We start from the raw sequence: 25,201 nt of genomic DNA, 5'->3' as shown, positions 1-25,201 counted from the left end.
CTACATGCGCCCGCGCAGCTCTCGCCACTTGGCAGCAACGTCGCCGAGCTTCTGCAGAATGTTGGCGTTCCACAGCACCGCGATCGACAAGAGCGCAAAGCCAGAGTACCTGCCGACGTACACGTTCGATGGGGAAAACAGGCAATCGTGCTGGCGAACGGGCGGCGCGCACGTGAAGGCAAAGGTGAACAGCCAGCCCATCGGCGACAGGCGGAACAGAGTCTCGTTCGGCTCACACGAGTCGCACGAGCACGTCGCGGCTGTGTGCTCGTCAAAGGCGTTGCAGTAGCCGGTCGCAGCGTTCACACCGTACAGGCAGTCGGACTCTCGTACTGGCGGCTGAGCCAGAGAATTGACCTGGCCGCGGGGGAGGGGCATGAGAGCGGGTTGGGAGGGGCCTGGCGAACGGCTGGGGCCGCCGGCGGGCGCGAGAGGAGCACCGTACTGTCTTCGAACAGGACGAGCGGAGCCGTGTAGAGACGGTATGGCTGCGGCGCATCAAAGTCGAAGCCTCGCGGAAAGTAAACTTCGCGGCCGTTGGAGGCTAGCGTGGCAAACTTCGGCGAGGTCTTCTCCGGCGTGGGTGGTGTCCAGCCATAGGTACCATTGGCTTGCTCTCGCCACACGGGCACGCAGCAGGGCACGGAGCATCTGTACTGACTGGACGACCAGAAGCACGCATCGGGGAACGGGTCAGAGGTGTTGATGCGCGAGAAGTACTGGTTGTTGCCGCAGCCATGCCAGACCCCGTAGTCCTGGAGCAAGTGTCTCGTTGTGTCGGCGAGGATGAGGGGACCCGCAAGGCAGAGGACGGCAAAAGGTCCAAGTCGCTGAGAGCGGGCCTCCAACCAAGCACGCGAGCCTGTGGACGCAGCGCGGTAGAGGTATACTCCGAGGAAGAGAAGCATCATCGCCGTGATACAAAACGAGATGATGTGCCCAAGTGTTCGGGCAGCGGCAGTGACTGTGCCGCTGACGAGTCCGATCACGAGGGCAGGCCAGCATCAGGCCCCAATCAGCGCAGGGATGGACAGCACCAGAGTGAGAAGGGAGACAATGAGCGAGCGCCGCTCGTCTGAGCTTGAGCTCACAGCGGCACGGGGCCCGCTAGTGAGGAGAGGGTCCGAGAGCGCCGACGCGGTGTCGAGCTTCGTGGGCTTGGGCTTGGGCTTGGGCCGCTGTCAGACACCCGTGGTCTGGTCGCAATGCATGTCCATTATTGGCCACGGCACGACGTCGGGCCTCGGGGCGCGGAGTAAGCCCCCTCGCTCCTGAGCGCTGAGGACGTCACCGAGCCCGCCGTATCAAACGGAAACACCGACACCGAAGTTTTTCGCGGAATTGTCTGAAAATAAAAGATAACCGGGAAACGGCGTGGCGTGGAGCGGTTGAGCATCCCTCCGGGGGGCCCTCTGCGCCGGGGAGGCGTTGTTGGAGGCTAGGACGCAAGCGTCCGTCGCCCTTTTCAAACTCGGGCGGGGCTAGGGGCGGGGCGCGCGGCCCGCCGAGAGTTCTTTTTGGACAGACCCTTCGATGGTTCATGTGCTTGCTATGTCTATCTATCATTCATGCTTCATGACACCTGAGTGAGGGAGGGTGTAGAGGATGTAGAGTGTAGAGCGCTGTAGAGCTGTAGAGCTGTAGAGCGCTGTAGAGCTGTATAGAGCTCTACATCCGGCGCGGGACAGAGCGATGTAGATGTATAGAGCACTGTAGAGCGCGATTTTGCTGTAGAGTTTGTTGTAGAGGCTCTACAGCAAACCCGCCGGGAAGGCAGTGACTCAAAGAGGTCGAGCCGCACTAGTGGGGTGTCTCCGAGCTTGCTGGAGCTCTGATGGACAGCCCTGACTATATCCCTGACACACACTCAGAGTCACTCTGACGGCACACAACACCCTAATGACTGCGTCATGACCAGCCTGCCATGCGTCGCCGGTGCCGCATTCATCGCTGTGCTTCTTTAGCAGGCGGTGGACTCTCGGCTGCGAGGACGGTCGCATTTGCGCGAGGCGAGGCGAGCATTGCTGCGCGTTGCATGCGCCATGACTCGCGCCAGCGCGTGCGGGAGCTCCTGGCTGAGCGTTGAGTCTAAGCGAGTTGCGCTGGCCACGATCGCTACGCCGAGCCGAGCTGACGCGCCGAGGCGCCGGCCAGTCGCAGCCGTGGGGCATGCCACAGCAGCAGAGGCACCTGCCACCCATTGGGCGGGCAGACAGAAGGCCAGGGCAGCACTGGCACAAGTGCAACGCGCCTAATGTCGGAGAGCGACCGTGCCTCGTTCGCCGCTTATGATGTAGAGTTTGTTGTAGAGATTTCACGTTGTAGAGCGCCTCTACATCGCTCTACATCTGCATCGCTCTGTCCCGCGCCGGATGTAGAGCGCTACAGCTCTCCAGCGCTCTCCAGCGCTCTACATCTCTACAGCTCTACAGCGCTCTACACTCTACATCCTCTACACCCTCCCTCAGCATGACACGACACGCGGTGCGGTGGGAGCTGGTGGAGCTGTCAGCTGATCGATCCAAGGACCAAGCGGGTGGGGAGTGGGGGGCATGGCTGGGCATGCAGGTCCGCCAGTCGGCCCGGCCTCTGACGTGGTGCTGCCGCTGCATTCGCTGAAGATCAGAGAGGTGCGACTTGATTGGAGGCACTGGAGGCGAGGGTGGCGAAGGGAGGTTGGGCCGGGCCGTGAGGGGCTGATGGCGCTGGCCAGCGCGGGGTGTGAGATGCCGTCGTCGTCGTATACTGCTGGCCCTCGCCCTCAGTGTGCCACAGGGCTGTGGGTTGCAGAATTGGCGTCTGTGGCGTCTACGCAGGCTCTGCAGCGTGATGGCAGGCGGGACTGCGAGGCCGGCGGCAGCGGAAGGAGAGGCTGGGCACGAGCCAGGAACAGGCTGGCCAGGTCCGCAAGTGGCTGCGCTCGGGCGAGGCGCGCGCGCGCAGGCGCCAGGCCGAGCGCAGGCTCGGCATATGGTGAACCCCGATGTCGCGATGCGCTCCCGCTTTTTCCGCGATCATTTCGTCCATCCAATCGAAGGAAGCGCTGGATCGCCCATGTCCATGTTATATGGAGTTAGCCATGCAAACACCCAAACTCTTGTTTTAGCTTTTACACCGTGGGTCGTTGCTCGTTCTTTTCGTGTCTCACACACATTACACATTCCGTGGTTTTTGCACGGTATTCGGTATTCGGATTTTCGCTATTTGGTCTGTGGGTGTGAATCCCGGGATTAGTCAATGGTACCGCGTCGGCGACGCGGGCGCCTTGCGGGCAGAGCCCTTAGCCACCCTTTATGTCTTGCCGGCAGCAATCCTTTTGGCACTCTTACCTCCCCATAGCTGCGACGTGGCCTGCCTCACCGCCACGCTGCTGCGACCCTCCGCCTCGCGCCCGCCCCTGGCTTCTCCTCCTTGGCTCCAGCAGCAGCCAGGCAAAGGCCCGCTCGAAGCTGCTCACGCGGTGGACCAAGATGCGGCCTGCGAAGAGCGCGCGGCCCTGCGGGCTCGAGGCGGGCGGGTCCTCGAAGAGCGCGTGGCGCGCGGTCTCCTCGCAGACGACGCCGGCGACGCAGCCCTCGCTCTGCCTCCCGCGCAGGTTCGGCCCCAAGTTGGTTGGCGCTAGCCCGGCCCGCTGCGCGAGGACGCCCAGAAAGGCGTCCTCGACGGGGAAGGGGTCGGCGACCCAGCGCGCGCGCTCGGCGAGGAGGGAGGCGGCGGCGTCGCGGCCGAGCAGGTACCCGCCGCCGGAGCAGTGCGGCGGAAACCGGTCCGCCCCGAACGAGGCGACCGGCACCGCCCACTTGAGAAAGTCGCGGGGGTACCAAGAGGGGTGCCACAGGTCGGCGGCGGTGAAGTTCGAGCGGACGACCTGCGAGTCAACCTGCAGCCGGCCCGCGTAGAGGCGACCCCACCGCCAGGCACTCGCCTCGGACGCCTCTCGCGCGGCGGCGGCGCCGAGCCACGCCCATAGCCGAGAGACGTGCGCGATCGAATCGTCGTCCGTCTTGAGGAGGGCCTCGAAGGAGACCGAGGCGGCCGCCCACCGCAGCGCCTCGAGTGTCTTGTGCACCAGGCCGAGGTACGTGTCCTCCACGCGCCCGAGGTGCAGCCGGTCGCCCACCAGCTCGTCGGGCGGAACGGTGGCGGCGGCGGCGCCGCCGCGCCGGCCGATCACGTAGGCGTACCGCCACGGCACGGGCTCGCCGGCCGCGTCCCGCCAGTCGTGGTTGAGCCATGTGCGGTGCTGCTCCTGTCGCCGTGCGCCGTTGGCCTCGGTGCTGAAGATGAGCACGAGGAGCGGCACGCGGTGGGCACGCGTGTCCTGCGGCCGCGGCGAGCCGTGGTGGAGCGTCCCGTTCCCGAGCAGGTGGTACGGCCGCAGCGCCGCGCGCGGCGATCTGGCGTACGCGGGAGCGGAGGCAAGCAGGAGCAACGTGAGCGGCATATGTGTTGTCCTGTTAGCCCTGGCGAGGCACCCACTCGGGGTTTTAGTCTGGCCGAGTCAACCCGAGAGCCTTGGCGAGCAGCGTTCGTCCCACAGCGGGCTCGACCAGCGGCGTTCGAGTTTCTTTTTCTGTGTTTCTAAGTGAAAATCTTACTTTACCCTGAGGATTTGGATTTTTCATGCAAATAGAAAGCAAACTTAATAAAAGAGAAATCGCGGGCTCCCGCCAAATCGCTGGCCAACATCCCTCGCCCAGCTCGCAACGTGCGTGTGTGTGTATATGTTGCCTTCTCGTGAGGTCGTCGCCGCGCGCTTCGCCGCGGCGGTGAGGCAGGCCAAGTCCGAGCGGATCCCTCCACCGCCCGGCGCAGCCTGTCGCGGCAGGCTTGCCTGCGACGTGGACCGCTCGGAGGAGGCTGAGCTGAGGAGGCTCGAGAGCGGTGCCCCTGTTACGGCATCGGTGCATGTGAACCTGATCGATGACGACGAGGCGCCACCGCAGGAGAGCGGCCGCACGCCGCTCGACGAGCTCGACGCGATCGACGACTCCGCGCTGATGGAGGCCGTGGAGGCTGCTGCAGCGGAGCGCAGCGGCGGCGAGGCGCCCGGGCTCGCTCCCTGGTACTCGAAGCGAGCTGCGCCTGCCGGCAGCAGCGACGACGGCGACGACGGCGCCGAGCCGATCGAGTTTGACTTTGAGGAGGAGGGAGGGGGGGAGGGCGGGGAGGAGGGAGGGGAGGAGGGAGGGGAAGAGGCAGCCGGAGAAGAGGAGGAGCCGTCCAGTGGTGCGGCGGAGCTGAGGGCGGCAAAGGCACGTCAGCCGGCGGTGGCGTCCGGCGGCGAGGAGGCTGGTGCCGCGGCGTCGTGCGAGGAAGCTCGGGCGGAGGGAGCGGTGCGGCGGCTCGCGCTGCTGGAGACGTGCGCCCTGTCCGGCATCGGGCTCGGCGAGCGGGCGGTGAGCGACGGCGAGCTGCGCGAGCGGATCGAGTCGGACGGGTGCCGCTTCATGCGGCTCGACGCGCTCGGCGCGCACACCGTCGCCTGCTCGTCGGCGTGGGGCTCCGTCGGCATCCTCACGCGCGTCGAGCAGCGGACGACCGGCAAGGGCCACCCGTGCACGCGCTGGACCCTCTCCAACCTGCGCGCCGACCGGCCCTCTCCGACCTGCTCGCGCGGCTGCACCAAGACCCTCCCCCGACCCGTCCTGGACCTGCCTGCTGTAGGCCCGCCTCGCTGCACGTGTGGCTGCACGACCAGGCGCACCGCGCAGGCCTGCGGGCGGAGCGCGGACAGGTCTTCGCCGTCCTCGCGCCGCGGCTCATCCCGCAGGCGCGTGGGCAGACCGGCCACTGGCAGTGCAGCGTCAGCCGCGCCCCGCAGCTCCTGCGGGTGGGGTACGCTGCCAACCTCGGGCGGTGCAAGGCGGACTCCGCCGCGTCGGGCGTTCGCTGCAGCGCGCTCGTCCTCCGCTCGCACTCGCCCTACTGCGCGGGCCACCTCGCGCAGGCGGCGCAGCTCGCGCCGACGCAGCGGGCGGACGTGATGCGCAACCGGCCCGTCCCGCAGCCGCGCTTGCCCGGCCACCTGCAGCGGCGGCCTCCGCTCGCGCCGCGCGCGCCGGGCGCCGGCACGGCTTTTGCCCAGCGCCTCGGAAGGACAGGCGGCGGCGGCGGCGGCGGCGTGGGCGGCGGCGGCGGCGGCGTGGGCGGCGGCGGCGGCGGCGTGGGCGGCGGCGGCGGCGGCGGCGGCGAGCGGTCCTTTATGGACGAGGATCGGTCGATGGAGGAGCCGGCGGCGCCGCTCCACCCGCCGGAGCTAAAGGCGCTGCGGCCGGGCGAGGCGTGTGGCGGGTCGGAGCTGCGCAAGCAGAAGGAGCTGCAGGCCGAGTTTGGGCGGCGGAGCAAGTCCATCGGAGGAAGGAACCTGGTCCAGCGCGTGGTGGCGGAGCAGCAGCGGAACGCGGCGCGCGAGGTGGCCCTCGAGGCCGCGGAGCGAAGCAAGCGGCAGCGGGCGGAGCAGCGGGCGGAGCAGCGGGCGGAGCAGCGGGCGGAGCAGCGGGCGGGTCTGCCAGCGCAGCGCACGCGCCCGGCGGCGGGCCAGGCGACGGGCCAGGCAGCGGGCCAGGCAGCGGGCAGGCCGGCGGACAGGGCGGCGAGCGAGGCAAGGGCGGCGGAGGAGCAGGGGCAGGGGATGGTCGAGCTCGAGGCGCCGCTCAGATGCGCAGCCCGCCCCCCCCGCGCGGAGCCCATTAGAGCCAGCCCCCTCCCCTCTCGCCTCTCGCCTCTCGCCACAGGACGACGGCGAGGACGACGAGGACGAGCTCGTGGTGGGGCCTCCGCCCAAGCAGCAGAGGGCGGCCGAGGGCGGCGTCCGGTTCGGTTGGGAGGCGGTGGCGAGCCGGGCCGGGGAGGCTGCGTTGCGCGACAAGGCGTCGTCCGCAGTGGTGCAGCAGGACGCGGTGATGAGCTCGGTCTTTGGGGAGGCGCGCGGCGACGGCGACGAGGCGCGAGCCGCGCTGCTGGCGCAGGTCAACGAGGCTGCTCAGAAGAATGCCCGGCTGGAGCTGCAGAGCCGCTACTGACAGCGACGCACGAGGTGGCACATCCGGGGGCCACGGCTCTGCCAGCTCTGGGCCACGCTCTTGTGAGTTTTCCCTCCCTCTCGTGCCAACCGGGGGCGCGCGGCGTGGGCGTGGCGCGCACGCGGACCGGCGGGCCCGTACGTGCGCCCGACGAGTGACGTGCGCGCCGCCGGCGCGGGCCGGTTGGCCGGCGGGGCGGGGGCCGCGCCGCGCGCGGTGCGCGGTGCGCGGCTCGTTGTGCGAGTATATGGGCCACGATGTCTCAAATATGAGGGGTTTTGACTCCTACCGGCTCCTGACGCTATCCCTGGCAGCTCTAATGACCAGGATCAGTAGTATTGTGATAGAGGTTGCCCATACTAGCGCAGGAGCTGCCACACTCGCCCGGACCGTCCCCTTCTGGGGCCGGTTCCGCAGCCCGCGAGAGCCGACAGCAGGGCCGTGCCGCGGGTGCCTACTGCCGAGTGCCACAAACACTGCGCCGTCCCGCCATCACCTACAGGCTGTCTTGAGTGATGGCTGGGATGTCCAAACGCCACCATCTTGGCTCTTGCGACCTCAAACCCGCGAGCTGTATGGGTGGTCCTGACGTCGACAGACGCCCGATGACCACGGTGAAGCTGAGCCGTAACGAGTCGACAAGTCTCGTCTGAGCCCGTGGCGGTCGCCGGCTGAGTCGCCGTGCACGGGCCGGTACCTCAGGCGTCACCTCCGCAGCCTCAGGTCTCACACTCCATCACCTCCGCCGGGACGCCGTCGGTGGCACGCTCGGCGGCGACTTTGTGGCAGCCCCACAGCGAGCGCGGCATCGAGCCTACTCGGTCTGGTCGGTCGGCCGCACTCCCTGGGTGCCAGGGAGTGCGGCCGACACGCGAGCGGTGCTTCCTGGCGGCGCGCGCCGGCTGTGGGGCTGCCACAAACTCGAGACACGCTTTTTGGGACATTTTCGACGCTTTTGGCCCATATACATACTCGCACAACAAGCCGCGCGGAGATTTTTTTGGCCGCAGCCTCTCTACACTCTAGCTCTCTGTTTGGACTCTCTTCCCTCTTCCGTGTTCTGCCTCTCTTTTGTCAGGAATAAATTAAAAAGTCCTCCGGCGAGACTCACATCATGCATGCACAGATGGCGTGGGAGGGAGATGGCTGCACAAGTGCCGACAAGCGTGACCGGGTCTGTGTGTGGTCACAGCGGGGTCGGGAGAGAGTCACAGTCAGTACTCAGAGGTTCAGAGGCACCTTGTCACAGCACGAACGTAGAGCGAGTACCGGCGCCGAGCCGCAGAGAAGCGTAGAGCGACCGCCCGAAGTGGGGTGGGTGGGTGGGGGGCGAGGGGCGAGGGGTCCGCCCCGCTAGTCGTCGAGGTCGGCGAGCTCCTCCTCCTCCTCCTGCAGCTCGCGCTCGTACAGCGGCGCCTCGTCGAGCATCTCGTCGAGGTGGAGGAGGTACTCGACCATGCCGGAGCTGTACTTGCCCGACGAGTCAATCTCGTCCAGCCCGTTGTGCTGCTTGTGCACCTGTGGGCGTGGCAGCAGCAGTGTCACCAGGCGGCCGGCCCAGCTCGCTGTGCGCTACTCGGACCCGCTGCCGCGCCTTGTTGTCCTTGAGGCATACTATGGTCGGGAGCATCCAGATGTTGAGCTTCTCGGTGATGAAGGGCGCCTTCTCCGCGTCCACGCAGATGAAGCGCGCCTCGAGGTGCCTCTGCGCGAGCATGCTCAGGTGCTCGGTCAGGATCTTGCCGTGCCTGCGGCGAGGAGGCGAGAGCGAGAGAGTGTGAAGGAGGGCGACGGAGAGGGCGGCCGCGCGCGAGCGCGAAGGCGCGCCGGTTCGACTCGCGCGTGAAGAGGCAGACAACGCGTGCGGACGACTTGGTGTAGGAGAAGAACTCCTTTTGGTCGCCGACAATTGCCATCCTTCCGTGCCCATTCCGCTGCCACTCCATCTTCTCCTCCGCCTTGCGCTTCATCTCCTCGACGCGGCGCCTGCGAATGTTTGCCAGCTCGTCCTCCTGCTAGCATCGGAGTCGGGGATCAGCCGGGCGCGCGAAAGAGAGAGCGCGGATGATGGCGCCGCCGCGCCGTAATGTTTTCGACGCGCTCGAGCTCATCGTCGACGGCCCGCTCGACATTGCTCAGGACCTGGCTGACAGCCTGGTCCATCATGGCCTGCTGCATCGTCATGGGATCCATTGCTTTGAGGTGGCGGGGCCCGGGCGCTGAGCAAATGGCCGTTGCGCGCAACGCTGGATAAAAGAAATTAAACTTTTATGAAATAGAGCGCCGCCAAGGCTGCTCGACAGGCGACTGGCATTGTGGCGACGCGGTCGCCGTTACCCCAACTTTGCTTTGCCGATCAAGAGCGCCCGTCCTTTGCTTTTTAGCCGCCGAAATTTAGCTTGGTGTTTTTTCTTTATAGGCGTCTGCGACTTCTAAGCTGCGAGCAAATGGCCGTTGCGCGCTCCTGCTCAACGCTGGGAAAAGAATTAATAAAGGATAAATACATGTAAATAAAACGGACACCTCTACTGGGACAAGAATTAAAATCTGTGATTATGCGATTTTTGTTTGATTTCACTTTCTTCCTCTTACTCCCCAAGTGCACCATCTGTTCTTTGTTTCTCTTCGCAAGTGACCCCGACTCGCTCGCTACGCCCCCTGGGGCACGCAGGCCCTGGCCCTGCTCTCGCGCCAGTGCTCCGCAAACCCGTGCCGCCGCATGATGGCGCAGGCGTTGGTGAGCGTGCGGCGCGTCATCTCCGCCGCGAGGAGCGCCTCCCGGTGTGGCGAGTGCAGAAAGGCGCCGGCGTGGCGGTGGTCGTCCGGGGCGAGGTCCTCGAGGAGGCCGTGTCGGTGGAGCCGCTTGAGGAGCGGCTGGATGGCGCCCCCGCCAAAGACGTACATCGAGGCGGCCGCGGTTGCGTAGGCGCGGAGGAAGCGGTCGCGCGGGACGGAGACGCCTCGCGCGGCGTACGTCTTGAGCAGCAGGTCGAGCAGGTCCGCCTGGTCATTAGGAATCAGTGAGTTAACAGTCCGTCTTGGAGGAGCGGGGCGAGCAGGTCAGACCTCGTGCGCGGCGAGGAAGGCGGGCGGCAGCCAGTGGAAGTTCCACTGCGGCACGGGGGGCGGGGTGAGGGGCGGGGTGATAGGGGGGTGGGGGCGAGGGGCGGGAGGGGGTCGAAGGCGGGAGGGTGGGTTCGGGTACCGTGGGGTAGGGGAGGGGGTATAAGGCGGGAGGGTGCGTCACCGCCCACTCGAGCCCGACGCAGTTGAGGCAGGCCTGCCGCCAGTCAAAGAGGGTTGGGGTTAGGGGTAGGGTTAGGGTTAGGGTTAGGGTTAGGGGTAGGGGTAGGGTTAGGGTTAGGGTTAGCAGTTGAGGCAGGCCTGCTGCCAGTCGAAGAGGCCGAGGGTGGCGCCCTCCCCCTCGGGCCCGCCGCTGGCGCGGGCAAAGAAGAATGCGTTGTCGGCGACGATGTCGTTGTGGCCGTAGGCGAGCAGGTCGCCCTCGGCGCAGAGCCCGGAGAGCAGGTCGGGCAAGTCTGCGATCAGCTCGAGCTCGAGGCCGACCTAATATAACAATAATAATAACAATAATAGTACTAATAATAGTCTGCGATCAGCTCGAGCTCGAGGCCGACCAGCTGCGCGGGCACGTCCCAGGTGCAAAAGGCGGCGTTGAGGGCCCGACCTCCGACCGTCCTCCGGGCGGAGTGGCGCAGCCCTGCCAGCCCGAGCAGCTGCGCGATCGCGGTGCGCGGCAGGTTGACCTCGTCATACCTGGGTTAATTAATGAATTCGTCAGGCAAGGGTGGGGGGGAGAGAGGTCCATGGCAGACGTCGGCACCTGGGCAGCGTGGCGGCGCAGCCTCGCGCGTGCGGGCCCCACAGCCGCGCGTTGAGCCGCCCGCCCGCCTGCAGGACAGTTCCGAGAAGGCTCACGCAAGGGGGGCTGCAGAGGCCCGCTCTCCCGCAGCTCTCCCGCCTCCCACCTGCACGAAGGCGCGCTGCTCGGCGAGCGAGGGCGGGTCGCGCGCGCGGTGCCGCGGCGGCAGCAGCGGCGGAGAGGCGACGCGCTCGCCGCCGCCCTCCTCGCCGCCGCCCTCCTCGCCGCCTCCGCCGCCGCCGCCGAAGCACAGAGGCTCGAGCAGCAGGCACGACTCGCCCGCCGAGGAAAAGTCGGCGAAGTAGCAGCGAGGGCTCGCGATGCCGCACTCGCGCGCCTCCGCGGCGAGACGCAGGTAGAAGAGCGCCTCGCACGCCGCGGTCTGGGTCGCGGCAGCCAGCATCTTCATTGCAAACTCGCCGCGAGCGCTCAGCTTCACAAACAGGCGTGGAGGCAGCGCCGCCGCGCCGGCGCCAGAATACGAGACTGCGACGATGTGCTTGTCGCCCTTGACGCCATCAAAGCCGCCGCTCTGCAGCGCGTGGACGGACTCGACTCGTGCGCCCACGGGAAGCAGGCCGGGAGCGCCGTGTCGCAGCATCGCCTCGAGCGACGCCGGAGTGAGCTGCTCGATGAGCGCGGGAAAGGTGAGGCTGGAGAGCACTCCGCGCCGCCGCCAGCCGCCCGGCACCAGCAGCCGCACCGCAGTGGCCAGAAGCGCAAGCAGACCGCGCGGCGAGACGGGCGAGCGCCACCGCGTTCGGCTTCCCGCATAAAGCAGGAACAGCGCGACGGCAACGGCAGCCATCGTGCTGAGATCCCGTGCCAGCCAGTCGTCCTCCTGCCAAGTCTCCAGCCACGGCCAGGCCAGCGCCGGCGGTGGCGTCAGCTCCTGCAGAGGCGCCCTGCGGAGGCGAGGGAGACGCCAGCGCATGGGATGTGTATCGAAACGAAGCGGGCTCAACACGGACCAGCTTGGTTCGGGCTCCGTGCCCATAGGGTGTGATTATGTGAGCGTCCGCCCGCAGGCGCATTTTGTATACCGAGGCGGTGCCCGGTGCCGGGTATTCCGTCTCATTTCATACATATCACTTCTTTTACCTCAGTAAATACCCAGATTGTCATACTGTACCCCCTCCCCCCGTTGGAGCCCGCAGATGGGTAAGGAGCAGGTAGGTTAGGGTTAGCGTTAGGGCTTAGCCTTAGCGCTTAGGCAGGGCCCGTCACAACGGGCCGCGCACGTAGCGTCGTAGGTTTAGGGTTCCGCTTTCCGTTTCACATTCGACACGAGATCATCGCGAGCTGTAGCTCGCAGAGGAGTATGGCGTGTACCGGCCGGATTCCATGCTCTCGAGCCATGGAGGCGGGTCGCACCCGCCGCCCGCGGCGGCAACGCTGCGCGTCGCGCGATTCGACGCCTCGGCGAGCCGAGGCGGGTCGTAGCCCGCGCGGGGCGGCGGCGGCGAGCCGCCCGCGACGTCGGGAGCGAGGGCGGCGCGCAGAGCAGCCGCGCCGCCCGCGTGGCCGTGCAATTGTGTCTCGAGCTCGAGCGCCTCGATCTGGCGGAAGCTCGGCCGCCTCGCCGGGTCCGCGGCCCAGCACGCCTCGGCCAGCGCGCGCAGGGGTGGCGGCAGGCTGCTCGGGTCGGGCCGCGCGCCGTGCCCGACCCGCGCGCGCAGCTCGTCCACTCTCCCCGCCTCGAGGAGGGCTCGCCACGGGTAGAGCCGCGAGCAGAGCTCCCAGACGCACACCCCAAACGAGAAGATGTCGGCGCTGGCGGAGGGCACCACCCCCTCCCCCGCGCCAGTTCGCTTGGCGGGCGGCGGCGGCGCCGGCAGAAGCGCCGACAGCGTCGCCGCGGCCGAGACCGCCGAGGCAGCCGACCCCTCGGCTGAGGCGCCGCCGCCGCCGTGCCGGCGCGTGGCCGGCGAGAAACGGTCGCCGTCGCGCACCAAAAAGAGCTCGGGCGCCATGTAGGGCAGGGTGCCAACCTCCTCCGACAGCGACGCCGCCTCTCCCGCCTCCTCTCCACCCTCGCCGGAGGCTGCCGCCCGCCGCCCCAGCAAGCGCGACGACCCAAAGTCGCAGATCTTGACCTCGCCGCCTCGCAGGAGCAGGTTGAGCGGCTTCAGGTCGCCGTGCCATACGCCGCACGTGCCGTGGAGGAACGCCATGCCGCGGGCGACGCCGGCGCAGAGCGAGCCCACCAGCGGCAGCGGCAGCGGCGGAAGCGGCGCCGTCGGCTCGAGGCCGGCGGCATGGATGAGGCGGTGGAGGGAGCTGTCGCACCGCTCCATCACGAGGCAGACGAGCGGCGGAGCGACGCAGCCGCCGACGAAACGGACCACGTTCGGGTGGGCGCAGTGGGCGAGGCACTCCGCTTCCGTCAGGAACATGGCGACAAAGTCGCGAGTCAAGTGGGCCACTGCGAACTGCTTGACGGCGACGGGCTCGCCAAAGTAGCTCGCCGCGCTCACCACCGCTGACGAGCCGCGCCCGATCGGCCGCTCGATGCGCAAATCGCTAGGCTCGACGACGACGAAGCGCGGTCGGCGGGGCGCGGGCTGCCCACCCGCAGCCCGCGCCGCGCCCGCCGCCCGCGCCGCGAGCAGAGGCACTCTGTGCGCCTTCGCGTCCTCGCCGCCGACGACGCAGGCGGCGAAGCCGGAGCGGGCCCAGTAGGCCGAGTCGCGCTGCAGGATCCAGACCTAGGGTTAGGGTTAGGGTTAGGGTTAGGGTTGGGGTTAGCAGTAGGCCGAGTCGCGCTGCAGGATCCCGACCAGCAAGGGGGCGTGCGCGGCGAAGCTGATCGGCATCACGGCGGCGTCCAGCCGCCACGCGGACGCCACACCGGAGCATAGCTTGGGCAGCAGGAAGGCTGCGGCCTATAGGAAGGCCGATACGTTCCCGGCAGACAGGAGGGCCGGGCGTAATGGGCAGGGAGGAGGGCCGGGCGCAGTGAGGAGGGCCGGGCGCAGTGGGTCGAGCGAGCCAGTGGGTCGAGCGAGCCTGCAGCGAGTTGAAGGCGCAGAGAGGCAGGGCACCGCGCTCCCACGCGGGCTTGGGCCGGAGGATCCCGAGGGCGGCGGCCGCGGCGGGGTAGGCGACGATGTTGACACAGAGACGCGACCAGTACGGCGCCCAGGCAGCCGCAAATAGAAGCTGCAGCGGCTGAGAGGAGGGTTGCGGCACGCGGATGGCCCAAGCAAGCAAGGCGCAGCCACAGCCGGCGGTGAGCAGAATGGCCCAAGCAGCGGCAGCGCGAGTGGCAAGCCTGAGCGCGGCGAGGCCGGCGCCACGCCCGGCCAGGAAGAGGAGCAGGCCTTCGCTGCACAGGACCCAGGAGGCGGCGGTAAGGTACTGCGTGGTCAGCAGTGCCGTCTGCACCGCGTCACGAGCGCCGGCACCGTCCACGTAGGCCTGGAACCCAAAGGTGGCGGCCCAAAGGCAGCTGTGCAAGGCCTCGTACTGGAGAAGGCGAGAGTAGACGGGCAGCACGCAGACGCTGGCTGCAGATCTGGCGGCAAGCCGGCGTTGCCGCGTCACATAGGAAATGAGTGCGCCTGCCTTGAGCACGAGGAAGACGGCGAGGAGAGCGTGCTCACGCTGTAGCCCCTTGCAGTACTCGAGCGAGCAGGGCATCGCACTACCCTGGTCCTTCCTTCTCTGTGATCCCTGGTCACACGACAGCACCCTGTGGTGATTGCTCTTTGCTTGTGAGTGGTGGGATGCTCTTCAGCGTGAGTGTGTGGTCCGGCGTTTCTTTTGGCGGCACCCTTTTCTTTTCCGCAGAATGGATCGCTTGTACGTAGAGCGCGATCGCGGAAAAAAGTCTTTTTCTCGCGATGTCCACCCCACCGCGGCGTCGCAGCTCGCGCCGCCCCGCAGCCGCCGCCGCCGCCGCGCCCTCGCCAGACACGCCGCCGCCCACCCGGCTCCTCGACCTCCCCAGGGAGCTCCTCGAGCGCGTCCTCTCTCGCTGCCACAGCCCCGCCGACATCGCTCGCGTCGCGGCCGTCTCGCTCCTCTTTCACGCCTCGCTTGCGGAGGAGGGCATCCGCTTGTGGGCGCAAGAGCGAGGCTTCGAGCTGCCGGCGCAGCCAGAGGGCGAGCGCTGCGTCGTGCGGTGGCTGTGCTGTTCGGCGCTGCTGCTCGAGGCCAACCCGCCGGCGAGGGCGGCGGGAGGCGAACGGCACAGCGTCTTCATCGACGGCGAGGGGCGGCTGTCGTCGTGCGGCTCAGACTACCCTGCTGCCACCTACCTCCCAGGACTGCTCGGGCACGGCGAGGGCGTGACGCGGCTCAACACGCCGACCCTCCTCCCCTCCTCTCTCCGTGCTGTGAGCGTGTCAGCTGGAGGGTTTCACAGTCTCGCTCTCACCGCCAACGGCTCTGTCTGGAGCTGGGGCATGGGAGGCCTTGGCAAGCTGGGCCACGGCGACCAGCAGGGCCAGCTGCTACCGAAGAAGGTCGAGGCCTTGGCTGGCCAGCGCGTCGTCGCTGTCTCGGCTGGACGCCACCACAGCCTCGCCCTCACCGCCGACGGAGCCGTCTGGAGCTGGGGCTGGGGAGGCCACGGCCGGCTGGGCCACAGCGACTGGCAGGAGCAGCTGCTGCCGAAGAAGATCGATGCCTTTGCTGACCAGCGTGTCGTCGCTGTGTCGGCTGGTGATAGTCACAGCTTCGCCATCACCGCCGACGGAGTTGTCTGGAGCTGGGGCGAGGGAGAGCACAGCTGCCTGGGCCACGGATATGACCTGTCGAACCAACTGCTGCCCAAGAAGGTCGAGGCCTTGGCGGAGCAGCGCGTCGTCGCTGTGTCGGCTGGAAGCAGCCACAGCCTCGCCATCACCGCCGACGGCGCTCTCTGGAGCTGGGGCGATGGAGCCTGTGGCAAGCTGGGCCACGGCGACCTTCTTGGGCAGCAGCTGCTGCTGCCCAAGAAGGTCGAGGCCTTGGCTGACCAGCGTGTCGTCGCTGTGTCGGCTGGAGGCGTGCACAGCCTCGCCCTCACCGCCGACGGCGCCGTCTGGAGCTGGGGCCGTGGAGCCTGGGGCGAGCTTGGCCACGACGACCTGCAGACCCAGCCGCTGCCGAAGAAGATCGAGGCCTTTGCTAACCAGCGCGTCGTCGCTGTGCCGGCAGGGTCTCACCACAGCCTCGCCCTCACCGCCGACGGCGCCGTGTTTGCATGGGGCGAGGAAGACCACAGCTGCCTAGGCCACGGAGAGGACCTGTCGAACCAACTGCTGCCCAAGAAGATCGAGGCGTGGCCGCCGGGAGCGGGCGCGGTAGTGTGAAGGGAGGCGCGTCGCGCTAGCCTTCCGGACTCGGCGAACGTTGCCTGGGTCCGATGTCTGTCTGGGTGAACATCGGCGAGCAGCGTTGAATTTTTTTTCTCTTTAGACATGGATCGCCTGTACGCGTACGTAGAGCGCGCAGGTGTATTCTTTTTTTGCTTGGGCGGCCCTCATCACGGGGTAGGTAGGGTAGGTCTGGGCCCTCCCGTCGGGGGTTTTCCTCTCTTCACGCCGGAAATTTCACAGCAGAAAAAGAAATTTTCCGCATAAATCACGATGTCAACCTCCCTCCCCAAGTGTGTGATCTGGTGCTTGTAGGGCTTGAGTGTTGAGAGTGGCCTGCCATGTCACAGGAAGGACTGTGGTTGCAGGAGAGTACCACCACCCATCACTTTAGTTGGTATAGTAAAAGAAAGAAAGAAAACAGACAACCCAAGGGAGGGATGGGAGGACGGCACGCCGCCACCACACAGGGATTTAGTTGGTATAGTACCCCACCTTCACGTAAACGCACAACCCCGGGCCCCGAAATCGCACAGTGATGACAGTGACATGCAACACGGGGTCCCAGGGAAGGCGAGCAAAAACCTTATCGCGCGCGCTAGACGCCGACTCGGAGGCCGCACCGGTCAGGCGCGCAGCCTTCACCCGTCCCATGATTTCTTTTTTAGTTTCCCATAAGTAGGGTAGGTAGGTAGGTAGAGAGGAAGGGGCCTGCAGGGGGCCGGTCAGGTTTTTGCAGAATTTCATGATAAGGGCCGCCCAAGCAAAAAAAGAATACATCGCCGCCGAGCGACTTTTTTCACTAGGGGGTTGTATCAGAGGGGGGGGGTCTGAGGCAAGCGGGCCCAGATCTGCTCGTCTCAGAGGGTACCCTCTGTGCCAAGAGAGGCCATCCACGAGCGGCTCAGAGGGTGCCTGGGCCGACCCTCTGAAGGCCTGTGCCGCCAAGCCAGCCTCTCTCGGCGCAGCCTCTGAGGCTACGGGGACCCTCTGAGACGCCAAGGCAAGCCCCGCGAGGCCGCTCCTCAGAGGGGTTTTCAGGCATTTCAAGTCTCTCTCGTCCCCACAACCATAGAAAAAGAATTTCTGCGAGAGTTGACGGAACTGTCTCTCCAGCTACTCTGCGCGAGGCGCCCCAGCTGTGGCGAGGCACCCAAGATGCGCATCAGAGTCCGGGTCAACGACATTGTCGGGCGGCCGCTCCAAGCACATCCTCAAGTTGACGGGGCCGGGCCGTGTGCGAAGCTGGTTCACGCGCAGGGCACGGCGCAGGCGCTGTGGGCGAGCCTGCAGCAGTAAGCGCGTGTGGTGCCGGGCGCGCTTGCGAGCGTATAGAGTAGCGCCTTAGTCATGGATGGTCGCTGTGAAAAGTCGTAATGTTTTACTACCCCGCCCCTCCCCGCCCTCACTGGTCAGCGCCGTTCGTGGAGGGCTAGGCAGCTCCGCCTCCGCCCGGGGCTCTCGCCTCTGCCGTGAGGGGGGGCCACCCTCTGAGGTCAAAGCCCTCTGTGCCGCGCCAAGACGGACCATCAGCCAGGGACCCTCTGAGGCCAAAAGCAGCCAAGAGAGGCCATAGAGGCGGCACAGAGTCAGAGTCAAACCCTCTGTGCCGCCAAGGCAGGGGTCCGACCCGTCCTCAGAGGGGGGTCTGAGGCCTCAGAGAGTGTATAACCCCCTAGTCTTTTTTCCAAGAATGTTGGCTCACTCGGCGGTGAGTCGTCTCCCGGTGGGCGCCGGTTCAGGCGCAGTGCGCGAGCTGGCGAAGAAGGCGGTGCGCTCTCGGAAGGGCTTCGATCCGACCCGCGGCTGGGCGCGCCTCCACGAGCGCCTTTCCGAGGTGCCCGTGCACCTGCCGGCGCTAAAGAAGCTCGAGGCGCCTCCCTCGCGGCCGCACCGTGGTGACGCGCGCGCCCGCCTCGACGCGCCGCCTGCTCGGGCCCCCTAGGTGGTGTTTGGCCGCGCTGGCGACGGCCACACCGCCGCGCGGCACTTTGTGCGCATGCACCTCGCGCAGCTGCGGTTCCAGAACCCCGACGCGTCAGTGTCGCAGAGCAGCTCCAAGCTCGAGAAGAGCTCGCGAGTGAGCATCGAGCTGGACGGCGGCGAGGCCGTCGAGCTGAACGTCACGGGCCTGGCGAACCGCACCGAGGCGCGTCCGCCCGCCGCCACACCCGCCGCACACCCGTGCGCTTGCAAGAGACTGCTTGTCCGGCCGGCAGGTGCTGAGGCAGGTGCTCGGCGCGTCCGGGATGGAGGCCGCTGAGGTGGAGGCTGCGGCGGCGGCGGCAACCTCCATTCCCGACGTGACCATCGACGCGGCAGGCTATTGCGGCGAGCGGCGCGCGAAAGGTCATGGCTTCCCGCCACGAGTCATCGTTCCGCTGCCGCGGCGCGCTGCCGAGTGAGCGTTGTGCCGCTGGTGCATGCCTGTGTGGTGTGGAATAATTATCTGTATCGACTACAAGACGCGCGCGAGGTCACGTCTCCCGAGAAAACACAGCGTGACAGTGCGACACGCACACGGTGAGGAAACAGGACGCGAGCTGCACCTGCGTGCAGAGCTGGAATGTGTGGAAATAGGCGAGGAAAGGAGGTACGCCGACGAGCGCGCGCCGCGTCGGGCGTCGTCCGCCGTGTGTGCAAGTGTGGGTGAGGCGCCCCGCGAATGGCGAACCCCCCGAGCCGACGGGTCAGTCACAGTACTGCTACTGGGAGTACACAAGTAAACTGTGAGTGAGAGAAAGAGAGCGCACTCTCCCCGCGGCCCCGCGCACCGTGCACGCGCCCTTGCGACGAGGCTCGATAGAGATAGAATAGAAAGGTGAAGAACAGTCAGGCTCGGACTGGACACCAACGCGGGGGTATGGGTGGACGCTCGAACCTCGAGCACGATGGGGACGTGTAACTTCAGGAAAAGACATTGCAATTCGATGTCAACGACTCGCCCGGCAGTGGTGCAGCATGCCCGTGGTGCCTTTGGGCTGCAAAGCGCCGAGCACAGAGCGCAGTTTCAATGCGATTGTGCAGGGTCTCTTTCGCGAAGAGCTCGTGCCGCCCGGCGATGTGCTCGACGCTGGTGCTCTATTCGGCAAGTGGTCGTGCTACTATGCGTGCCTCAATCCATGGCGGCGAGTGCGCGCGGTCGACCCGCTCCCGTCAAACGCCCATTCAATACAGTGCTCTGACGACGCGGCGAACCGGGCGCTGCTGCGGTACGCGCGAGCCCTCTCCAACGAATCTGACTCCATTGAGGTGATCGATCGACGAGGCGGTTATGTTGGGAAGCTACAACGGCACATCTCGGCGCCTCGTTCCGCCACCGTGAGGGTGGGCGTCTCGACTATCGACGAGCTCTTCCTCTCCGAGTGGCGATCGCGGCTGGGATTTGCACATCTCGATATGGAGGTTGCTCCTCCCCACCCTCTCCCCACCCTCTCCCCACCCTCTCCCCACCCTCTCCCCACCCTCTCCCCACCTTTTCCCACCCGAGGGGTACGAGCGTCGAGCCATCCTCGGGGGCGCGACAACCATCCGGCGCGACCAGCCCATCATCTCCACCGAGCTGAGCGGGACTTCGCCGGAAGCGCCAAAGCTGCTGGCGCTGCTGCGGAGTCTGGGGTACGTAAGCTTCAGCATCCTCGAGATGACCGGCGTCGGCTATAACAAGCGAAACGTGCTGAGCTTCCCGCGCTCGCAGCTCCAGCGGCTCCTCGACTCGCCCACTCTCGACCTCGCCGCTCGCGGCTTGCTCCTCGTGCCGGTCAACGAGAGCACGGTCAACAGGCAACGGTCCAGGGTCCGAGTTCTATCTTGGTACAACGACCTCTCGTTTCGCAAGGTCGTGTGCGCCTCGCGAAAGGCGGGCAAGCCGCAGGCGTGGGAGTGGGGCGAGGAGGCTCCCGACGACCGGAGGCCGTGGGAGGCCTCGAGCGCAGCGCGCTGGTGGGAGCCCGTGCTGTCGCTGCCCGAGGTGTGCGGCCACGCCGCGAGCGGCGGCCGGGGTGCGGGGAGAGAGAGGATGGGCTCTCCGCCTCCGGTTTGACGTGGTGTGGAGTGGTCCGGAGCTGCGAGCTGGGCGCCCGAGAGCGACAATACGAACAAGCGACAGACAAATGCACCAACAATTGGTTTGGTCTGGACTCTGGTAAAGAAACGGACCTCGCGAGGACTGGAGAGAAGGTAGTCCCCATTTAGCAGAGAGAGAATTCTTGATACGAAACCACGACGACACACACCAGTCGACTCGCATCGGTTGCCTCCATGAACGGCGGAGCTATTCTCGCGCCCACACCACACCTGGCTCCAACGTGGACACGCCCATAGCTGGGGACACTACTAGGTCACGCATGGCATCACAGAAGTTTTATCTCTGGGCCCCGAAAGGCATCTCTAGCAGTGTCGTTACGCATGCCCCCTCCCATCCTGGGCGCATGCGCCTCACGTCTCGCCAGAGCATAAGCCCTTGGCGTGTGGCGAGACGAGTTTTTCGCCAAGCAGCGAGCAGCAAGCCGCCCGCCACAAACAGCCGGAGGCATCGCCACGGCACTGGCTGCGCCGCGCTCCCGCACCCGTCGACGAAGCTCCCCCCGCGGAAGACCGCGCGTAGCGACGCCTTGACGATCGAGATGAGCGCGCTCGAGGCTCGCCCACCTACTGCCCCTGAGAGTTGGTTATGAGTGGGCTCGGCTCCCCCCCTTGGGATCGAAGCTTCCACGACCTCACACCCAACACCACAGGTGGGATCAGAGAGAGACTCCGCACCGGACACCGCCCGGGCACAGACTCCCTACCCATCGGATCGCACAGGGCCCCCTCGGAGCAGCCCACACACAATCACGCATCGGCAGAGTTAGTGCCTGAGTCAGGCAGACAGCAGACAAGGATGAGAGAGGAGAGAGAGAGAGAGAGGAGAGAGGAGAGGGTGAGGGTGTGTGCACACGTGTGGAGAGGGAGTGTGTCTGTGGTGGGCTGTAGTCCTACTACGTGGTTAAAACCACGCGCCCCTCAGGAGCTTAAGGTAGAGTGGAGCGTCCCAGACGCCTCGGTGCCTCCCACCGGTGTGAAGACCATCCGGATCTACCGAGCTCGTCCTCCGGACGGACCCGTCCCCGCGATGGCCCACGGTCCTCCGTCGCCAGGTCGAACCCCCTGCCTCCCGGTTGACCCCCCGGTCCCCGTACTCGACCATGAAATAAACTCAAAGTCCACCACAGCCACCAGCCTCCACCTCCACCGTCGAGCCGCCACCGCTGCCGCCCGCGACGCCGCCCGCCGCGTCAGATTGCCGCGACACGCGCCTCGAGTCCAGTCGGAGAGCCGCGCCGCATCAGCAGCAGCATCAGCACCAGCACCACCAGCACCACCAGCACCACCAGCACCAGAGAGAGGCGCAACCTGCCCGACGCCGCCGTGTCAGCTGCTCCCGACGCGCGTCTCGAGCCGAGTCGCAGAGCCGCGCCGCGCCAGCAGCAGCACATGCACCAGCATCAGCAACATCACCACCACCAGCAGCACCAGAGAGACAGTGCAGTGTGACAGCAGCGCACAAGCCCTCGCAGAGCGGCGCGCAGCGCCGCGCACGCCACGCCGCGGGCGGTCCGACGAGCGCAGCGTACGTCGTCCGCGAGCCGCGTCACCAGCCGTCTCGCGAGAGAGCGGCGCCGCCGCGTGCGCGCAGCAGCCGCCGCGGCAGAGGCGAGCCGCGGCGACGTCCGCACTAACGGATAACTGCCATTGGCGGTTTTCTCTCTCTCTCTCTCTCTCTCTCTCTCTCCCCATTTAGCATGGATGATAGGATTCCTAAGATCTAAAATCGAGGGGTCCCGTACCATGCGGAATCGACCCTATCCAGTGCTCAAGTGCGCAAGATCTTGGAGCACTTGGAAAAGAAAGAAAGAAAGAAAACAGCCCACCTTGTGACGGTACTCTGGCAAAATCGTCCCGCCTTGACCCAACATAGAGGGCGTTGTGTAGCCTAGCTTTTGGGTAATATAAATCGTCCCGATTTCGATGCGCGATTTAGCTAAGTCCCAGAGCCGTTTACGCATGAGCGGGCCCCCTCACCAGCCTAGGGCTCGCGCTTCTGGCCCGAGGTGTCGCCGCTGCCTCCCGCGCCCTCCGGCGCCTGCTGCTACTGCCGGTCGGCCGGTCGGGTCCGCGCGACGGCTCCATCCTCGAGACGTAGCGGTCGCTGAGCGCTTTCTCGACCGCTACGTCTTCCAGTGCACCCACCCACCGCGACCCTCGAACCTGCGCTGCGCGGCGCAGTTGCTGCCGAGCGAGACGCCCCCGCCCGCGCAGGGGCGGCATCACCAGACGCTACCGCATGGCCGAGCAGCGAGCAGTGTGTGCCGCAGTGCCCGTCCGGGCCCTCTTGCAGCTGCCTCTATTGGGCGTAAACCGCGGATATAAGGGTCTATACGGAGGTGGGTGGCCTCTTAGAGGTATGGGAGCCGCTGGCACCGCGCTGGGCGCCGCGGATGCACGTACGAACGAACATTATGAAATCGGGACGATTTTGACCCAAAAATCACAAGGTGAACCCAAGGGAGGGATGGGAGGACGGCACGCCGCCACCACACAGGGATTTTAAGGAGAGGTGTGTGGTGCGCTAGCCGTCGCCCACCCTAGGGAGTCTGCCTCTTCCTATCTCTCTTCGCAGTCTCTCGCCGATTCTCGCTGCAACCTTCATGCCACCTCGCGGTCGTCCCACTCTCGTCGTTCTCTCCCTTGTCACTTCCTCCTCTGTCGCGTCGTTCTCTTCTGCCTCGTCCTGCGACGCCGCCGCCTGCCGGTCCCTTGTTCTCGCGGCTTCTTTCGCCTTTCGGCGCAACTCCGTCCTCCTCGCGGCGTATCCTGGCCCCTCGAGTCTATCGAGCTCCCATCGCGCAAGGACCACATTTCTGACTCCCACTCCGATCATTTGCCTACAGGTCATGTTGTTGCTCAGGTCCACTCTCTCTTCGAACACTCGTGCCTCTACGGATGATGCCGGCGCTGGGGTCCCCTTCGGATGCATCGTGACATCTGACAACTGAATTTCCACTGGTTCGTCCTCCTCGGAGTCATCTTCCCCGTCCTCCTTCCGTTCGGCTCTTCGCTCGGTACGTTCGGTGTGGCTCACCCTCCATGCCGTGAACAGGCGCTTTATCCACCCTATATTCTTCTCTCGTTCCTCTGCCCGTGCCTTGGTCTTGTCGTTGTTTCGCACCCATGTCTGTATGGCAATCGAGGCTGCCTTCCCCACTACCTGTAGTTCACTCGTCACCTCTCCCGCGAGCTCCCTTCTCTTTCTTTCGGGTATGGAGTCCGTGAGTGCGGGTAGCGTGCAGGCAATCACGGGCGCTATTTTGTCGTACTCCTCTTCGGCGAGCGCTCCAAATCTAGACCCTTTCGCCTTTAAGGAGGCTGCCCTCGCTCGTCTCAGGAATGTGGCGGTGTCTTTTGAGTCCGGCGCCTCCCGTTCAACTCTTGCTGTCGCCCTCGCTGTGTGTTTGTCGAGCTTCCGCATGAAGTGACGCGCCTCTTCCTTATTTTCAGCGCAGCTGCCGCTCAGTATGTGCGCCAACGACGCCTGTGGTGGCTCACCTGTCTTCTTGTTTCCAGTCGTCCCAGTCTCCCAGTTCCCCGCGTCTCCTCCTTGCCTCGCGCGCCTCTTTTGTGGCCTCATCCCTAGCCGCCTTGCACGCTCTGCATCCCCAGAACGCACTTCTCGTGGCGGGGCCCCTCATTCCCCGTTTCTTTCCCCCCTCTAGAACACGCTGTGGTGTGCCCCATGTGGCACCCCGACCTGTTGTCTCACCCTGGCCCCCAAGATCGTTTTGGTCGTCACATTGTGATCCCCGACGTCGTCAAATGTCGCCCGCCTGTCCTTCCCCCCGTTCCCGGTGGAGCACTTGGAGTGCAGTCATTCGTGAGGTAAAATTCTTCTCGAGCGGGAGCTTTGCGGTATGGGCAAGCCGCCGGCCGCGCCCTCGAGCCTCAGCCACAACCTGCGAGACTCGAGCGGCCGCACGGCACTGCATGCCGCCGCCGCGGCAGGTCGCACGGGAGCCGTCGTGGCGCTCCTCTCGCAGGGAGCGTGCGTGAACCTCCCACGCGACAACGGCTCCACCCCGTTGCACGCCGCTGCCGCGCACGGCCACGCCGAGGTCGTCAGCGAGCTGATCGCCGCGCGAGCAAACGTCGACGCAAAACGGGCCGACAACAAGAAGACGGCGCTGCACGCGGCTGCCGCGCACGGCTCGGCCGAGGTTGTGCGGTCGCTGCTTGCTGCGAAGGCGGAGCCGGCGGCCCGTCGCGAGAACGGCAAGACCCCGCTGCACGCCGCCTGCAGCGGGGGCCACGCCGAGGCGGTCGAGTCGCTGCTCGAGGGCCGGGCGGACCCGAGCGCGGCCGAGTCGCACGGCATCACTCCTCTGCACGTGGCGGCGGCCCAGGGCCACGTGCGGTGCGTCTCGAGCCTCCTCGCCGCGGGCGCAGTCCCCAACCCGGTCCGGGACAACGGCCGAACCGCCCTCCACGCCGCCGCCGCCGGCGGCCACGCTGGCGTCGTCGCGCTCCTGCTCGAGGCTGGTGCGGAGGTGGACCAGGCGGGGCAGGGGCGTGCGACCGCACTGCACGTTGCGGCGCGGGAGGGGCACGCCTCCGTTGTCGGCATGCTGCTCGGCGCCGGCGCTGCCATCAACGAGTCGCGCGCCGACGGCAACACGGCGCTCCACGCGGCGGCCTGGCGGGGCCACGCACCCGTCGTGGCGGCGCTGCTCGAGTCGCGCGCCCAGATCGACGCGTGTGCGGAGCGGGTGGGCGGTGCTCCGATGCCGCTCCACTTTGCCGCGCGCCAGGGGCACGTCGACGTGGTTCGCGCCCTCCTCGCCGCCCGGGCGCAGGCAGCCGGGAGGAGAGAGGGAGTGCCACGGCGGCCGCCTCGCAGCTTTGACCTCGCCCGGCCCCGCACCGCAGGCGGACTCCGGCGAGGAGCACGGAATGAC

At 66.5% G+C, this 25,201-nt stretch overlaps 8 protein-coding genes across 8 annotated transcripts; 4 read left to right on the top strand and 4 right to left on the bottom strand.

Moving 5' to 3' along the window:
- EMIHUDRAFT_100083 (hypothetical protein) lies at positions 1 to 911 on the bottom strand (the record flags this gene model as incomplete). The annotated part of the gene is made up of 2 exons (XM_005780060.1): positions 1 to 357; positions 441 to 911. 2 exons carry the CDS (start codon positions 909 to 911, stop codon positions 1 to 3), a joined length of 828 nt encoding a protein of 275 aa, XP_005780117.1.
- Positions 912 to 3,325: 2,414 nt separating this feature from the next.
- On the bottom strand, positions 3,326 to 4,444 carry EMIHUDRAFT_100082 (hypothetical protein; the record flags this gene model as incomplete). The annotated part of the gene is made up of 1 exon (XM_005780059.1): positions 3,326 to 4,444. One exon carries the CDS (start codon positions 4,442 to 4,444, stop codon positions 3,326 to 3,328), a length of 1,119 nt encoding a protein of 372 aa, XP_005780116.1.
- Positions 4,445 to 4,724: 280 nt separating this feature from the next.
- On the top strand, positions 4,725 to 7,025 carry EMIHUDRAFT_204597 (hypothetical protein; the record flags this gene model as incomplete). The annotated part of the gene is made up of 5 exons (XM_005780058.1): positions 4,725 to 5,131; positions 5,246 to 5,557; positions 5,668 to 5,983; positions 6,215 to 6,415; positions 6,738 to 7,025. The coding sequence occupies 5 exons, from the start codon at positions 4,725 to 4,727 to the stop codon at positions 7,023 to 7,025; spliced, it is 1,524 nt and encodes a 507-aa protein (XP_005780115.1).
- A 1,594-nt stretch (positions 7,026 to 8,619) lies between these two features.
- Positions 8,620 to 9,191, bottom strand: EMIHUDRAFT_46671 (hypothetical protein; the record flags this gene model as incomplete). The annotated part of the gene is made up of 3 exons (XM_005780057.1): positions 8,620 to 8,773; positions 8,862 to 9,040; positions 9,123 to 9,191. Coding segments are annotated over 3 exons (402 nt in total), but the record flags the coding sequence as incomplete, so codon positions are not given.
- Positions 9,192 to 9,674: 483 nt separating this feature from the next.
- Positions 9,675 to 14,550, bottom strand: EMIHUDRAFT_450055 (hypothetical protein; the record flags this gene model as incomplete). Its single annotated transcript, XM_005780056.1, has 13 exons — positions 9,675 to 10,028; positions 10,092 to 10,136; positions 10,273 to 10,305; positions 10,410 to 10,592; positions 10,664 to 10,802; positions 11,160 to 11,813; positions 12,241 to 12,326; positions 12,576 to 12,701; positions 12,861 to 13,034; positions 13,209 to 13,436; positions 13,527 to 13,601; positions 13,689 to 13,786; positions 13,953 to 14,550. The coding sequence occupies 13 exons, from the start codon at positions 14,548 to 14,550 to the stop codon at positions 9,675 to 9,677; spliced, it is 2,793 nt and encodes a 930-aa protein (XP_005780113.1).
- A 3,354-nt stretch (positions 14,551 to 17,904) lies between these two features.
- On the top strand, positions 17,905 to 18,718 carry EMIHUDRAFT_434857 (hypothetical protein; the record flags this gene model as incomplete). The annotated part of the gene is made up of 3 exons (XM_005780055.1): positions 17,905 to 18,048; positions 18,157 to 18,333; positions 18,431 to 18,718. The coding sequence occupies 3 exons, from the start codon at positions 17,905 to 17,907 to the stop codon at positions 18,614 to 18,616; spliced, it is 507 nt and encodes a 168-aa protein (XP_005780112.1). The 3' UTR covers positions 18,617 to 18,718.
- Positions 18,719 to 19,172: 454 nt separating this feature from the next.
- On the top strand, positions 19,173 to 20,874 carry EMIHUDRAFT_204593 (hypothetical protein; the record flags this gene model as incomplete). The annotated part of the gene is made up of 3 exons (XM_005780054.1): positions 19,173 to 19,616; positions 19,702 to 20,212; positions 20,852 to 20,874. 3 exons carry the CDS (start codon positions 19,173 to 19,175, stop codon positions 20,872 to 20,874), a joined length of 978 nt encoding a protein of 325 aa, XP_005780111.1.
- Positions 20,875 to 24,427: 3,553 nt separating this feature from the next.
- Positions 24,428 to 24,790, top strand: EMIHUDRAFT_58363 (hypothetical protein; the record flags this gene model as incomplete). Its single annotated transcript, XM_005780053.1, has 1 exon — positions 24,428 to 24,790. A coding segment is annotated over one exon (363 nt), but the record flags the coding sequence as incomplete, so codon positions are not given.
- Positions 24,791 to 25,201: the final 411 nt, after the last annotated feature.

Source organism: Emiliania huxleyi, assembly GCF_000372725.1.
Source record: "Emiliania huxleyi CCMP1516 unplaced genomic scaffold EMIHUscaffold_22, whole genome shotgun sequence".
NCBI classification, from domain to species: Eukaryota; Haptophyta; order Isochrysidales; family Noelaerhabdaceae; genus Emiliania; species Emiliania huxleyi.
This window is presented reverse-complemented; position numbering and strand designations above follow the sequence as displayed.